Below are 13109 nucleotides of genomic sequence, written 5' to 3' on the forward strand. Positions count from 1 at the left end.
AACTTGTCAGCCGGGGGAAATTGCACATTTTGTAATGACAAAAAAAACATAATAGAAAGCTCACTCCTGTGAGCCCCTTTTAGAGACGCATATAAATAAACAATTACCCCAGTGAAGGCAGCAAAACTTCAACCAACGGTCGCTCAAATCTGTCATCTGCTGGCGCCAACGGCATGCCAACAATCCGACACCCGTAATCCTGCTCACTGTAATAAAGGGCCAGTTTGTCGCATTATTGTTGGTGAATAGTTTGCATAATTGAGCGTTCCAGCGTCGTGTTGAAGGCGGACATTTCTCTGGCACCGCACTGCAGTCGTGCGCTCGTAGCAGAAAGATGCAGGATGCTGCTGCTGTCCGGACAGTCGCATGTCGTGCTGAAAAATGCCGTTTGATTTATCACCATCCGGCACAGGGGTCCTTCACATGGCGAAGCAAGCAAACGCTCCTGGGGACGTGGATTTCGTCGACCTTCGCCCAGGTCGGAGAGCCACCCAAGCGAGGTGTTCGTGTGACGTATGGCACGGGACCAGACCGTGGGAATTTTAGTCTGTCTGAGATGGAAAGAGAGAGAGAGAGAGCGAGAGAGCGCGCAGGACGAATCGGTGCCAATCCTTTCGTGCACTGTATAAATTGCAGCATCCATTTCACGTCGGAAGGATATAAGTACGGATTCTCAGAACGATATGCCGGTACCGGTGGCTGACGTTCAAAAGAAAAATCGAGCATTTAAAGCTGTCTAAGGCACAAAAGGAAGATGAATGGGGTTTGGAAGAGTTTAAATTTAAATACAGAAAACAGAAGGGAACGAGCATAAAGCCTTCTCAAAGCTCTACAAAAGACTAGCTATTCAATATTACTTTTTTGCTCAAAATATCATGAGCTATAATGTACTGAAACCTCCCAACAATGTTTGTATAGTCATCCAGCTTCCTTTCAACGTTAGTAACCTGCCCAAGCGCCATGAATCATTTATCAATTTTCCCATTTTCCCGACGCACAAATCGTAAATCTTTGCATTTTTTCTCGACAAAAAGAAAAGCGCAAAATCCCACATCAATTGAAGCCATATTTTCTTTTCAATGGTTCAATCGAAAAGCCACCACGTCACAGTTATTCTCGACGGTCACAACTAACGCCCCATACACGGTCACACATGACACGCGTGTCCTCGTGCCGACCTCCCAACCCCCCACCCCTCCCTCCCCCAACACCGGGCCATTCGGTGAAAAAGAACCGTTGACAAATCGCAGCAAAACCCCGCGGCGCAGAGTTCGTGGTCGATCCGTAAAGAAAAAAAAAACAAACGCTCGACCTTGCCCGGGACGCTGTCAAAGCAGGCTGCGCTGCGGTTATGATTAATTCGACGCAAGCCCGAATGATAATGCACTTTGCTTGTAATTTTTCACCGACCCGGCACACAATCAAGATCGGGCGAAGGGAAACCCCAAAACGATCGGGCCACGGTTAAGCTTCGTGGGAGAGGTGCTAAGCCCAAGAAGAAGACGAAGAAGAAGACGAAAGAAAAAAAAACCAATCGAAGGAGCCCGTCATCCAAAAAATTCAACCCGCCTGCGCAAACGCATACAAACGCAGCGGCCGGGGATAAGGCACGTGAACTTGCAGCAAAACGCACGCACGACGCATGTCAAAGGGTCCCGAGGCGCGTATACGCGCAACCCAACACGGAATGCGTACACTCCGCCCTCCACCCCACACACACCAGCCACCCTTTTCCAGGCCACCACGGCAGGAGGGTGTCACTCGCGGGCGACATTTACGCACCCGGCCCGGGAGCCACACCGCAGCCGGCTCAGAACCGGCTGCTTTGTGGAAGGGTTTTGGTCGAAAGGGGCTCAAGTCGGCCGGTGTGGCGATATCAATTTCGTACGCTTTCGTCTCGCTCTAGCGATCGTACCTACGCACCGGGAGGGTCTACGTGCGTGCGTGCGTGCATGCGGTCGCGGTGGAAAGGGCACGCGTATATAAAGTGCACCGATTGCAGCGAAACGGTATCAAAGTTGAGTTTGCGTTCGATTCACTCACAAGTGTGCCAGGACAGTAGTGCGGTGCGAAGCTGCGAGAGCAAAACAAAAGCAACAACAAAAAACAACTCACACAAAAAAAACACGCAAGATGTTCGCCAAGGTAAAAGCTTCTTTCATTCCTCGTCACGTAAGTGGGGTGACTATTCTAAAGCGAACGCTCGAGTGAGGGTTAAAGGTCAAAGTTGCAACTGGGCGCTGATTGTTTGCAGAGAAAGTGTCCGATTCTGAGATTCCACCGTAACGCAAAACGTATCCCTGCAGCCGCCCAAACCGGAAGCCTCACGGAAGCTGGCAAATTCGGTCAAGGCTTTTTTTTTGTTGCTTCCCACCCACCCACACAATGTTTTTCTTGTTGGAGAAAAGTTTCGCCAGAAACCCGTCAAAACTCCCCTTGGCGATTACTCGCCGGCACAGCCAGTGGGATGGTTAACGCTTTCCGAAGCGGGTTGGTAACTCTTTTGGTGGTGAATGACGCAACGGGAGCAGGAAATTCAATTCCGCCCTATCCACGTGATTTCTGTGCGTGTTGGCGCGCACGGATGTTGATTCGGTTGCCACACTTTTCCACGCAACCGGTGGGAGGAATATAAGAGAAAAAATCCTTTCGCATCCTTTTGCTAACCCTCGCGAACACACGGGTGCGCGCGGAAAAAAAAAACTCACCGGTCCGTTATAACAGGTGTGCGTGCGGGAAATATAAACGAAGGTAATGGGAATCTAAATAAATAAGCACCAAAGCCCGGGGAGGGGTTTTTTTCTTCTCTTTTTTGCTCGCCCACTTGCAAGAGTAAGATGTGGCTTACAGCTGGCGTTTCCGTGGGAGAAAAGTTTTTGAAACCGCGGCGATTTTAGACAGCTGTGCAAAAAACGCTTCAGAAACGCTTCAGTTTTTCAGCCTACTATTCCCGGGCATATAAATGGGAATTGTTGTGCCAAAGTTTCGAGCAGCCGAGCAGCGAAGGTGGAAAAGCAAAGGAATGAGCTGGAAGGGGGGTGGAAAAACTTTCACGCCCCTGCCTTGGCTGCCCCTTTTGGGCCCTCTGAATGCCAGAGGAAAGATTGTGCAGCACGCAATTTGCAATTCAAATCAATCCGCTATTAGCGAGCCTTTTTCGTGCTGCATAATGCAACCTGCACTCGCGCTCGTCAGGTGAAACTTCATCACAACGCCCACACAATGAGCTGCATTATGCGGAAAATGATGCTCCTTCCCCGGGGGGTCTTGAGCGTAAAGCGGCACCGCGAGTTGTACCCGCTGCGCTGTCACCTGATTTGAGTCAATGAATAATTATTAGATCACGCACCGACTCGGCACTCCGGTCTGGCGGTCGTTCTCGCGAATCCCATTGGCCCTGGGGTTGGCTTTTTGCTTCTGTTTGCGTGCCTGCACACCCACCTGGGATGCATCGCTTCCAGCCAGCTTAGGGCCGTTCTCGGTGAGTGTTTGCCCCTCCGGAAGCTCGCGGCTTGCAGCTTAGGCGACGCTTTTGATGACTCTGCAAATATGGGACACGGCTTTTCCAGCAGCCCTTCGGAACGAAATACACGCTAATCATGCGCTTCAGCGAGTTCGCCCTTGGTGCTGGTGCTCGCGAGATAAGGACTTGGTCTCTTCGCCTAAGGGCTTGGTGGAGCGTAAACATCAAAACGACAATCCAACGGACGGCTCTCGAGGCACCAGCGGTGGCGTTTCCGGCGGCATTCGATTAATGCTCCCGACACGCTTGGTTGGAATTTTTCATTTTAACAACAAATGCCCCTCACACGACAGATCAACGTCAGATTAGCTAGGCGGCCAGGACACCCGGGTGGAAGGCAGCGCGTAGGATGCATTCCATCCGTCCGGCACTGGGAAAGCGCAATCGAAACGAAATAAAAAATTAATCCGGACAGACTTTTTGCCACCGCCTTGCGGGCATTGTTTTACACTTGTACGAGCTAAGATTTTCCGCTTGCGTGGGCACCACTTTCAGCTCGATTCGGCTCACCTCCATGGGCACACGTGGGTGGATCGATTCAAGAAAGGCTTACAGGGCTCCAACAATAGGCAGAGTGGGTGGTGAAGGTTTTAAGGTAGATTTTCAACCGGTCCGGCGAAGATTACAATGCGAACGTTCTAATCACTCGCTCGTTTATTAGCATCCGGTGCAAAGATATTAGCTAGCCAACGGGGCTTGCTCAATTAGACGATAATCCCGAAACAAGCCCGAATGCCGCAAACGGCTAAAGTTAGCAAAATCCACCAACACGAACAAAGGAGCGATTTGAACCACAAGGAAATATATTTTCCCAAACCAGCTTGGGTGGGTTGTGCCCGACTCACCTTAGCTTTCCATCGCGCAAGACGTCCTAACCAAACTTTGCCGCAGTTCGGTTCCGTTGCGCGGCTAAATTTAACCACTTCTCGTTAGAACTCCACCCAGCCTCTTTTATCGGTTCCGTTCCGGTTGCGAAATCCTTGCGCGGGTTGAGAACGACCGAAGCCACCTCGGCCACCAGCTAGAAGTCCGGAACGGTACCCGTTTCCTTGCCTTAGATGGCTCGCTCCCAAAAGGCGAGAAGTTTTCAAGCTGCCTTGGTTCATTAAAATTTCACCATCTCATTAACAACGTGACTAATTCCCGCCCCTTTGGTTAGCTTGCCGATCGATCGGTTTGCCCCATTGTTGCATCCGTGTTCGGTGCGATCGATTCCGGAGCACCACGCTCGGTGGTAGAAAATGGCTGCCACAAGCTGAAAAACGCCCGGAAACTTGCGCTTTCGGGAGCAGCCACAAACATCTTCCGTTGCGCGAAAACAATCCACCCAATTTGTGCCTTAATTTATGGGCAATGCAATTTCCATCGGTTCGCCCGCAACGACGATCGATCGACCGATCGGCAAACCTAACGAACCGAAACCCTTCGGGGTGCTTTCGGGATCGAAGCATCGAAGAAGCCGCCAGTTTTATTTCGTTCGCCTCCCCAAAAATGTCAACAACCCAATAGCCAGCGGGCCACACTCTTTTCCCTTTTACGGGGATTTTTTCGGTTCGGAACTTCGACTCGAAGCACCGAAATGGGATGGTAATGGAATTCGATTTATTTCAATCATTGATGCCGGAAGGCGCGCACACGAGATGGTGGGTTGTGGTGCAATAAATTCACCCACCAACACGTGCTAACTTTCCGTAGCGTCCAAGATGGGTTAGGTTGCTTCAGCACCATCATTCGTGCTTTAGTCGCGGTGTCTTGCGCGATGGCGAAGCTTTTCCATTTTCGCCCCCGATGGAGGCGCCCGGTGCGAGAGAAATTTAATTCTCCCACCACCGGGTGATGGATGGAAGCTGGCTTAATACCCTTACAAGCGGCCATTGCAGCCAGTAGATTGAGTCGTAGTTCCGCATCGCGTGCATTACACGAGTACCATCGTTACGAAGGGTGTGTTAGGATCCAACCTGACACGGCCAAACGGTCGATAGTCTCCACACACACCACATGAGCACCTGAGGTCCTGAGAGTGTTACTAAACGGCACTAAACTGCAGCTGGTGCACTTGTGGGCTAATATCCGCAAGGAAAATGTCACACTTGGAAAATGTCACCTTCCACCTGATCCTTTCTTAAGCCCATTACGAACGCATGAACTTCCTTCCGATCGTGGCCACATTTCGTATCGTGCGACAAAAAAAAAGATAATCACACACGAATCCATGCACTAAAAGCATCTTTAATCTCGTCAACCTACCAAACGAGCCATTTCACTCCTACTTCCCCAGTCAGTGCCGCTAATGTTCACCCACCGGGCAGGGACACTTTTCGCATGCAAGTGAAAGGCGCCCATTTACGGTAGGGTAGCGTTTTTTTTTTCTCCACCCAACCGAAATGGGACGCGTTTCTCGCGACAGCGAACCCGGACACGTGCCGGCGGCAGTTTGTCTGTGTGTTCGCTGGTACGCCTCCTCGAAGTGGACGAAAATACCGATAATGGATTCCGGAGCGTTGCGAAAACTCGCCACGAAACCGCGCGAAGGAACGCCATCTTCCGGGCTCTTGGTGTCATTCCACGGTCGTGTCTCTCAAGGACGCCCGTACTTTGTGGTTTTCGTTTTCGGGGATTACGGAAGGGATCCCGTGATGGCTCCCGGATTCTGGGAACGGAAACCGTACCACCTTGTCGATGGCTCACGAGTAAGACGCCAGAGTAAGCGCGGTCGATCACACGACCGTAGGCCTGGATTCTAATGGATTCCCGGCTGGACGAGCCTCTCGAAGATGCCGATAAACCATTTACGATGACTAAACCCTCCCCAGTGGGGCTGACGTGGCGTCAAAACAACACCTGCGTGGATGGGTGGGTATGCCGTGTGGCAAACCCCAACAACAGCTCAATCATATGCCATAGCGCGCCGTAAACAGCTCAATAAATAACCACACCGTCACTCGCACGCGTGCCGGAGCGAATGCAATTCGATTACCCAAATATCGGTGTCGCAGGTTTCGCCTGCGGTGTGTGTGTGCCCACCCACCCTTTGGAAGGGCTCACCGAAAAACCCGTCGATGGAAAACGGCTCGAGTGGCTTGAGCATGCATTTGATCGGCATTAAACGGGCTGGCATGGATGGATGGAAGCAAAACATAGAAGATTACCAGCGTCACAGCGGGTGGTTAAAAATCAGGCTCAAAAACCACACCCGCTGGAAAAAAAAAAGAGCGCATAAAATCAACCATTCAATGGCAGCAGCAAATTGAAGGCAAAGCTCTGAGCCGAGGATAAGAAAAGCGCGCCCTTTTGGTCGAACACAAGCACGTCGCCATAATCCTGGCTCGTGGTCCTGGTGGCTTGGTGAAAGCTCACCCGAGAGAGAGAGAGAGAGCCGATGAACGAATGCAGGAGGAGAGAGAGAGAGAGAGAAAATGTATGTAGGGAAAACTCCCCACCACCCTTCGAGGGGGCGTAATCCGGAACACGCTCGTTTGGTAATCCTTTTATTACATCGCATGGGGGTGGTGTTGAAGAAACCACACATTCACGTGAGCTGGCAACCGCAAACCGAAACAGGAGAGTAAAAGGTAAAAAAAGTACGCCGCTTCTACTGCGAAAGGAATGAGCTCGTAAATTCCGGCTGCATGCAGCGAAAGCCGCTTCCATCGCGTCATCAACCACGGGGAACTTTCGGAGAATTTCATCCTTTTTTTGTTTGGTGTAAAAAGAAACTTCACTTTCCCACGAACTTTTTTGTTTTCCTTTCACTTTTTGGAACGATTGATGGACTGCTCGAATTCTCCGCAGCTCCTTCAGCTCACCTAATACATTGATCACAGGACAAATTTCCACGGGTCACTGCTCGGCCCACCCCCAACCCGACCAAGGGTGGTCATTTTTGTTATTAAACCCGACAAAACCCCCCACAAAAAAAGGGAATTGAAATGAACAGAACAAAAAAAATCACACGACCAAAGCTCTCGCAAAATTTCGTGCCACAGGAAACGGTGGCAGCAGCTGGCAAAAAAAACATGGGAAAAGGAAAAAATGAAAAAAAGAAACAGCCCATGGCGTGACCTTCGCACCCGAAAACGGATGGAAAGGGGGACGAACGGACCGGCGCCGCTGATTACCATTTAGACGAGCGAATCAGATCAATGACATTAATGCTAATGATGCGAATTTCCAGCGCACCGGTCGCTAACGAAAGCAACCGGAAGTGTGGAAATCGGAAGCCCACCCACCCACCCACCCATCGGCAATCGTGGTTTGGGGGGGAGATTTGGGGAAGGCAAAGATCACTTCACTAATGTTGTTTTCCATCTCGCGGAGTGTCTGCTCTCTCTCTCTCTCTCTCTCTCTCTCTCTTTCTCGCACATCCTCCACCCAGCGGGCTCGAATACTCGTTACATGAATTTAATTATCCAGTTGGTCCCTTTTTCTTCGGGTGCTTTTTTTTATTGGTGTGCACGCAACCATTTTCCCTTTTCCGGTGCTCGTCCAGAGTCACTGTAACAGGATCTGGGCGAGTCGTGCCGTGATTCGAAAGCACCAAAAAGAGTGTGAGTCACGAAAGTGGGCTCACCACCGTCGTCGTCCTAGTGGCGTAAATTAATACGTTGGTCAAACATTCCGTTCAGACTCGGACAACATCGGTTTGCAAAGGCTCACTCGTTGTGGGTGGTAAATTTTTCGCTCGTTTGAAGGCGATTTTGTGAGGCGTGTTTTTTTCCTTTTCTCATGTCTCTTCAATTTTTTTGCAGCCTCTATCCGTTGGGGACGGTGGAAACGGATCCTTAATCCACTCATCGTTTGCACGAGCGCACCACAAGGATTCACGCGCGCGCGCGCGCCATTTGCCAATCGACCGTTCTGCCACGGTTTCCACGCACCGTGGTGCGTATTCACGTTCCGAGCGATCGATTTCGAATACGCTTATAAATTTTTCACGTGCCTCCGTTTTTTTTACCACCCCATGCATTTGATTTGCTTTTTGTACGTACCGTACCCTGCCGTGTAGGCTCACTTGAAAGGAGGACAAAAAAGGACCCGGTAGAATAAATCATCGTTTAAAAAACAGGGACACAGCAAGCAAAAAAAAACGAAAAGAAAAACTACCAACACGCACGAAAATACTCCACCACTATTTCATCAAAGGGAGCCTCCGAGCCACGGGCCTCGTTTTAAGTGAATCATTCGAGTGCCTGTTTGCCGGAGCCCTTTTCGCTTCTCCGAGCCGCCCTTTGGGATGGCTTGACATGGCCAAAGTTTGCGAATTTAAACTTTTGATGAGTTTTCGAGCCGTAACCAAACTGTCCCCCGGTTTGGATCGATATAAAAACCGTCAGCTGCGCAAAACCAAAGCAACACCAAAGCCCAAAGCATGGGAGGAGATGCTCGAATAGAGTTGGAGAGGAAGGACTTCTGTTTTTTTTTGTTTTCACTATGCAACGTGGTTTATACTTTGTTTTTTCGATGTTGGCGAAAGCTAAAAGTGCTAGGGCTTTTAGCGTAATCGTGACTAGTGGGCACAAGTTTTGAGAGTGGAAGGAAAGCAGAAAGAAAGTAAATAAAACAATAGCGAATGGTTTCATTTATTGCCACTTGGAATGTTTCGGTAGAACACCCAACTGAAGCATACCTGAACTGTAATTTACTGTGAATGGGAACAACGTAATATGGCTTCCAAACCTTTCAAGCCAGCCCGAAAAAAAGGCTCGCTAATTTCTTTAAACGTTTCACGTCAAAGTTTTTCTGCTTGGAGCGTTCGATCACAATCGGCTGCAGGCGATGGGCTTTACCTACTATTTTATTTTTTGTTTTCCATCCAACATTCCATCGCCAACATTAAGTCCTCCCCGGGGGTGGGCTACCATTGGCTTAAAACTTCCATCATCCAAATATTGTTCAAGCCGCTCAGCCAAACAGCCAAACTTGGTCAATTAATCCCGGTAAGCTGCCGAAGATGCTCGGGCACCATCCGTTTTGCGATTCGGGAGACAATCGTTTTTGGGGGGAGAGAAAAAAAACAGCAAACGAACCAGAAACGGATCGCCAGAAAAAGTTTTTTTATGCCGATCGAACGATTTTCCATGTCCTTGCTCCATAATGCCGATTATGGTTAAAGCCCTACCGAGTGATTGGGAGTGCTGGAAAAGCGTTGCCTTCAATAAGGTGTACCACCTAAGGCAGGTGCGTCAAATTGTCGTTTCAGGCCGTTTTCCACGCCGGTCCCTGTAATTGTTCCGTCGCTTTTGTGTATTTGGGTCGTTTGTTGCCAAACGACATAAGCTGAACTGCTCGATTGGAGCGAGAAAAAGCTCGCCTACTTCGATGAGGCTCTGATCGACCATCGGCAGGATGAAATTGTAGCCGGTGGGCGAAAAGCAATAAGCTATGAGCTCGAGTACCATCGCAGTCAGCCATGCGCTTGTTATTGCTTGATGTTTTTTTTTTTGCTCACAAGAAAACCATCCGTGATGAAGAAAAAAGTAACAACAAAAAAACACCACCTACTCCCCAGTGTTTTCCACCGATGAACAACAATCGTTCGGTCGTTTCCGTACACTTCGACATTCGTGCCACCAAGACCCGAGACCGAGCCGCAGGGTGGCTCTTGGAGCTTTGTTTCGATTCGTGAACACATGAAATTTCATTTGCCAAAATTGTCACACAAAATAAACAAAAAGTAGCATAGAAAACAGCACAGCACAGGTGTGGGAAAACCGTTCTCTGGCCACGCTGCCCGATTTTTCCTTCTTTTCACCTTTAAACAAGCACCTTCTTTCGTTCGTTCGTTTGTTCGCTGAGGGAGACAATTTGTCGGCGCGGCTTTGGAACCGCTGCATGTGGCAAATATGATGTTTTCATCGTTTAACGTGTTCGCGTCCCCATTACGATCCTCGACAGTTTTAAACATTTTCTCTTTCTCGCTCTCTCCATTTTTAATCCCATCGCATTGGTGGTGTGCTTTTGACAACTTCATCCCGCGCAACAGGTATTCGTCGTCCTGGCCGCCGTCGCCGTCGCTGTGAACGCCGTCGCCGTTGGAGTCGCCGCCCCGGCCACCCTCGTCAAGGTAAGGATCTTTTAAGGACGCCCACCCGACCGTTTCACTCCCATCCCCGGTGTGTGTGTTTGTATGCTCGGTGGTTTGGAAAGTTTTTAATTAATTTACGCCACCTTTCGAACCCGTGTTGCCTGAGCTAAGGTGTCCCGTTCCATCGGGGAAACAATCGAACGGACCCGCGACACGAATGAGCGGTTTGTGCTGTAATTGATTTGTAACGTCTTCAGCACAACCGAATCAAACTGGCGCTTTTCCGATCGAACGGGCATGGGACTTTGTGCACGAATGGACAGACGAATTATCTGCCGTGCGATGGGGTTTACGGGATGGTGTTTTCCAGATGGAAAAATCAGTGATCATCTCGTGTTTTTGATTTTCCGAATTTTCCCACACTTTTCCCCTTTAGACTGAGGAGTACGATGCTCACCCCCAGTACAGCTTCAGCTACGACGTGCAGGACTCGCTGACCGGCGATAACAAGCAGCAGCACGAAACTCGCGATGGAGATGTTGTGCAGGGTCAGGTAGGTTCACGATTTCATTCCCCTTGTGTGGGTGATTTTCTAACCGAGGGGTTTTTCCTTCGTTTTCATCCCACCCTTCAGTACTCGCTCGTGGAACCCGATGGCACCCGTCGTACCGTCGATTACACCGCCGATCCCGTGAACGGTTTCAACGCCGTCGTCAGCAAGAGCGCTGATGCCGCTGTCGTGAAGACCGTTGCCGCCGTTGCCCCCGTTGCCCACGCTGTCGCCCCTGTGGCCCATGCCGTCGTTGCCCACTCTGCCCCGGTGGCTTACCATGCCCCGGTTGCTTATCATGCTCCGGCTGCTGCCACCTATGTCTCGCATGCTCCGGCCGTGGCTGTGGCTCATGCCCCGCTTGCCTACCATGCTCCGGCTGCCGCCACCTACGTGTCCCACGCCCCGGCTGTCCATGTGGCGCATGCTCCGGTCCTTTCGCACGCCCCCGTCTACTCGCACGCCCTGTACCACAAGTAAGGAGGTGTTTTAGGCGCGTCCTTGCAGGATCATCGCAACGCAAGCTACTCACCATGACGACTCGACTCAGGCCATAATGCACTCACACACAAACACACACATGCCCCCGCACGCCCAGAAGCACACACGCGGCTACTCCGATGGCTCAGATTTGTTCCGTTTGATGTTCTTTTATTTTTTGTGTACTCTTGTATTGTTTAGTTAGGAAGCACCGGCGGCTTTTTTGAAGGGCCGCCCCGGTGCAGTAAAACGCAGTATTACGTACTTTATTTCTCCCTTTTATCTATCATCCTGCCTTGTCACTTTTTTTTAGTTTTCTTAGTTCTCTTTCCCCTATGAGTCTTTCTTTCTATCTTCCCACCCATCATTCGCCTTCAAAAAGGCCCTTCCAAGGCCTACTGCGTGAGGCCGTAGTAAAAGCGCCCCATGCGCTAAGCAGGCTTTGACTCTATTTCACTAAATATCTGTAACAACAGCCCCACGATGGAATAAAGTAATACTCTTTCTGGTCTGGCACGTTCGCGCACGCACGCACGCTTGCGTACCAGGAACAGAACAGTCGAAATGCTCTCGCGTCACTTGTGTTCAGATAACGGTACCATGAATGAAAGAACTGGTGACGCCACCTTGCAAATTTGGTTGTTTTGTGGACTTTAACCTACTGCCCATTGTTGTCGCTTAGGATTTACGGAAGTATTATCGCAAAGATTGATCGTTGTTTAAGAAAGAAAGTGCTTTGTTCAGCCTACTCACCGATGCATAATGACATCATATACCGGGGGTTCAGGGTTTAGGACCTGAAATCTAAAGGTAAACACAAGCAGCAGCTCTTCACAAACAAAAGCAAGCTTTTCACACACTTCACGCACGCTTCCGGTTTCCGAAACACGACAAGCACACACAATACTCCCAAAACACTCGAGTGCAACTATAAAACAACCGATTTAACGAAAAGAAAGTGCACTAAAAGCGTATTTCCATCCGACGCGTGGGTTGTTATTGGCTTGCAAAATGGCCACACTTGCGATCGCGGCGTCATTCAACCAAACACTGACGCTAGCGCTTCTGTCATGCGTTAGACGCCACCACTACCAACAAGCGGCGATGCGATCACTAAGTCACGCAAAAGCCATCCCATCTCGTGCTAGGATGCTGCGGCACCGTTTTGGGTGTGTGTTGGGTGGAGCGTGCTTTTCGCTAAAGGGGATACATGTTAATGTAATTGCAAGTGCACTTTAATGTGTGCATCGTAAGAGAAACACCAAAAGCATCATGTTTCTACTCGAAATGTTTCTCTTTCTTTAAAGGAGATGAGATAAAATGTAGATCGAAATAAAAAAGGGCCACAAATGGCCCCATCCAACACCATCAGCTGAATCCGGAGCTATAGCACTGCAATGTAATTTAATTTTATGCTTCGATTGGTAATTCAATATTCAAATAACAAATTCAAATTGCTAGCCTTTTCGTTTTGTGTTGCTTTTTTTCTTTGCGATTCGTTTGTTCATCATTCAAGCGCGAAGGGAATTAAT

At 49.7% G+C, this 13109-nt stretch overlaps 1 protein-coding gene across 1 annotated transcript; it reads left to right on the top strand.

Annotated features, from left to right (window-relative positions):
- The first annotated feature begins 2023 nt into the window (after window positions 1–2023).
- On the top strand, window positions 2024–12325 carry LOC128725293 (larval cuticle protein A2B-like). The gene is made up of 4 exons (XM_053819027.1): window positions 2024–2145; window positions 10506–10586; window positions 10984–11100; window positions 11182–12325. The coding sequence occupies exons 1-4, from the start codon at window positions 2134–2136 to the stop codon at window positions 11575–11577; spliced, it is 606 nt and encodes a 201-aa protein (XP_053675002.1). The 5' UTR covers window positions 2024–2133; the 3' UTR covers window positions 11578–12325.
- Window positions 12326–13109: the final 784 nt, after the last annotated feature.

This window comes from Anopheles nili, chromosome 3, assembly GCF_943737925.1.
Source record: "Anopheles nili chromosome 3, idAnoNiliSN_F5_01, whole genome shotgun sequence".
Lineage (NCBI taxonomy): Eukaryota > Metazoa > Arthropoda > Insecta > Diptera > Culicidae > Anopheles > Anopheles nili.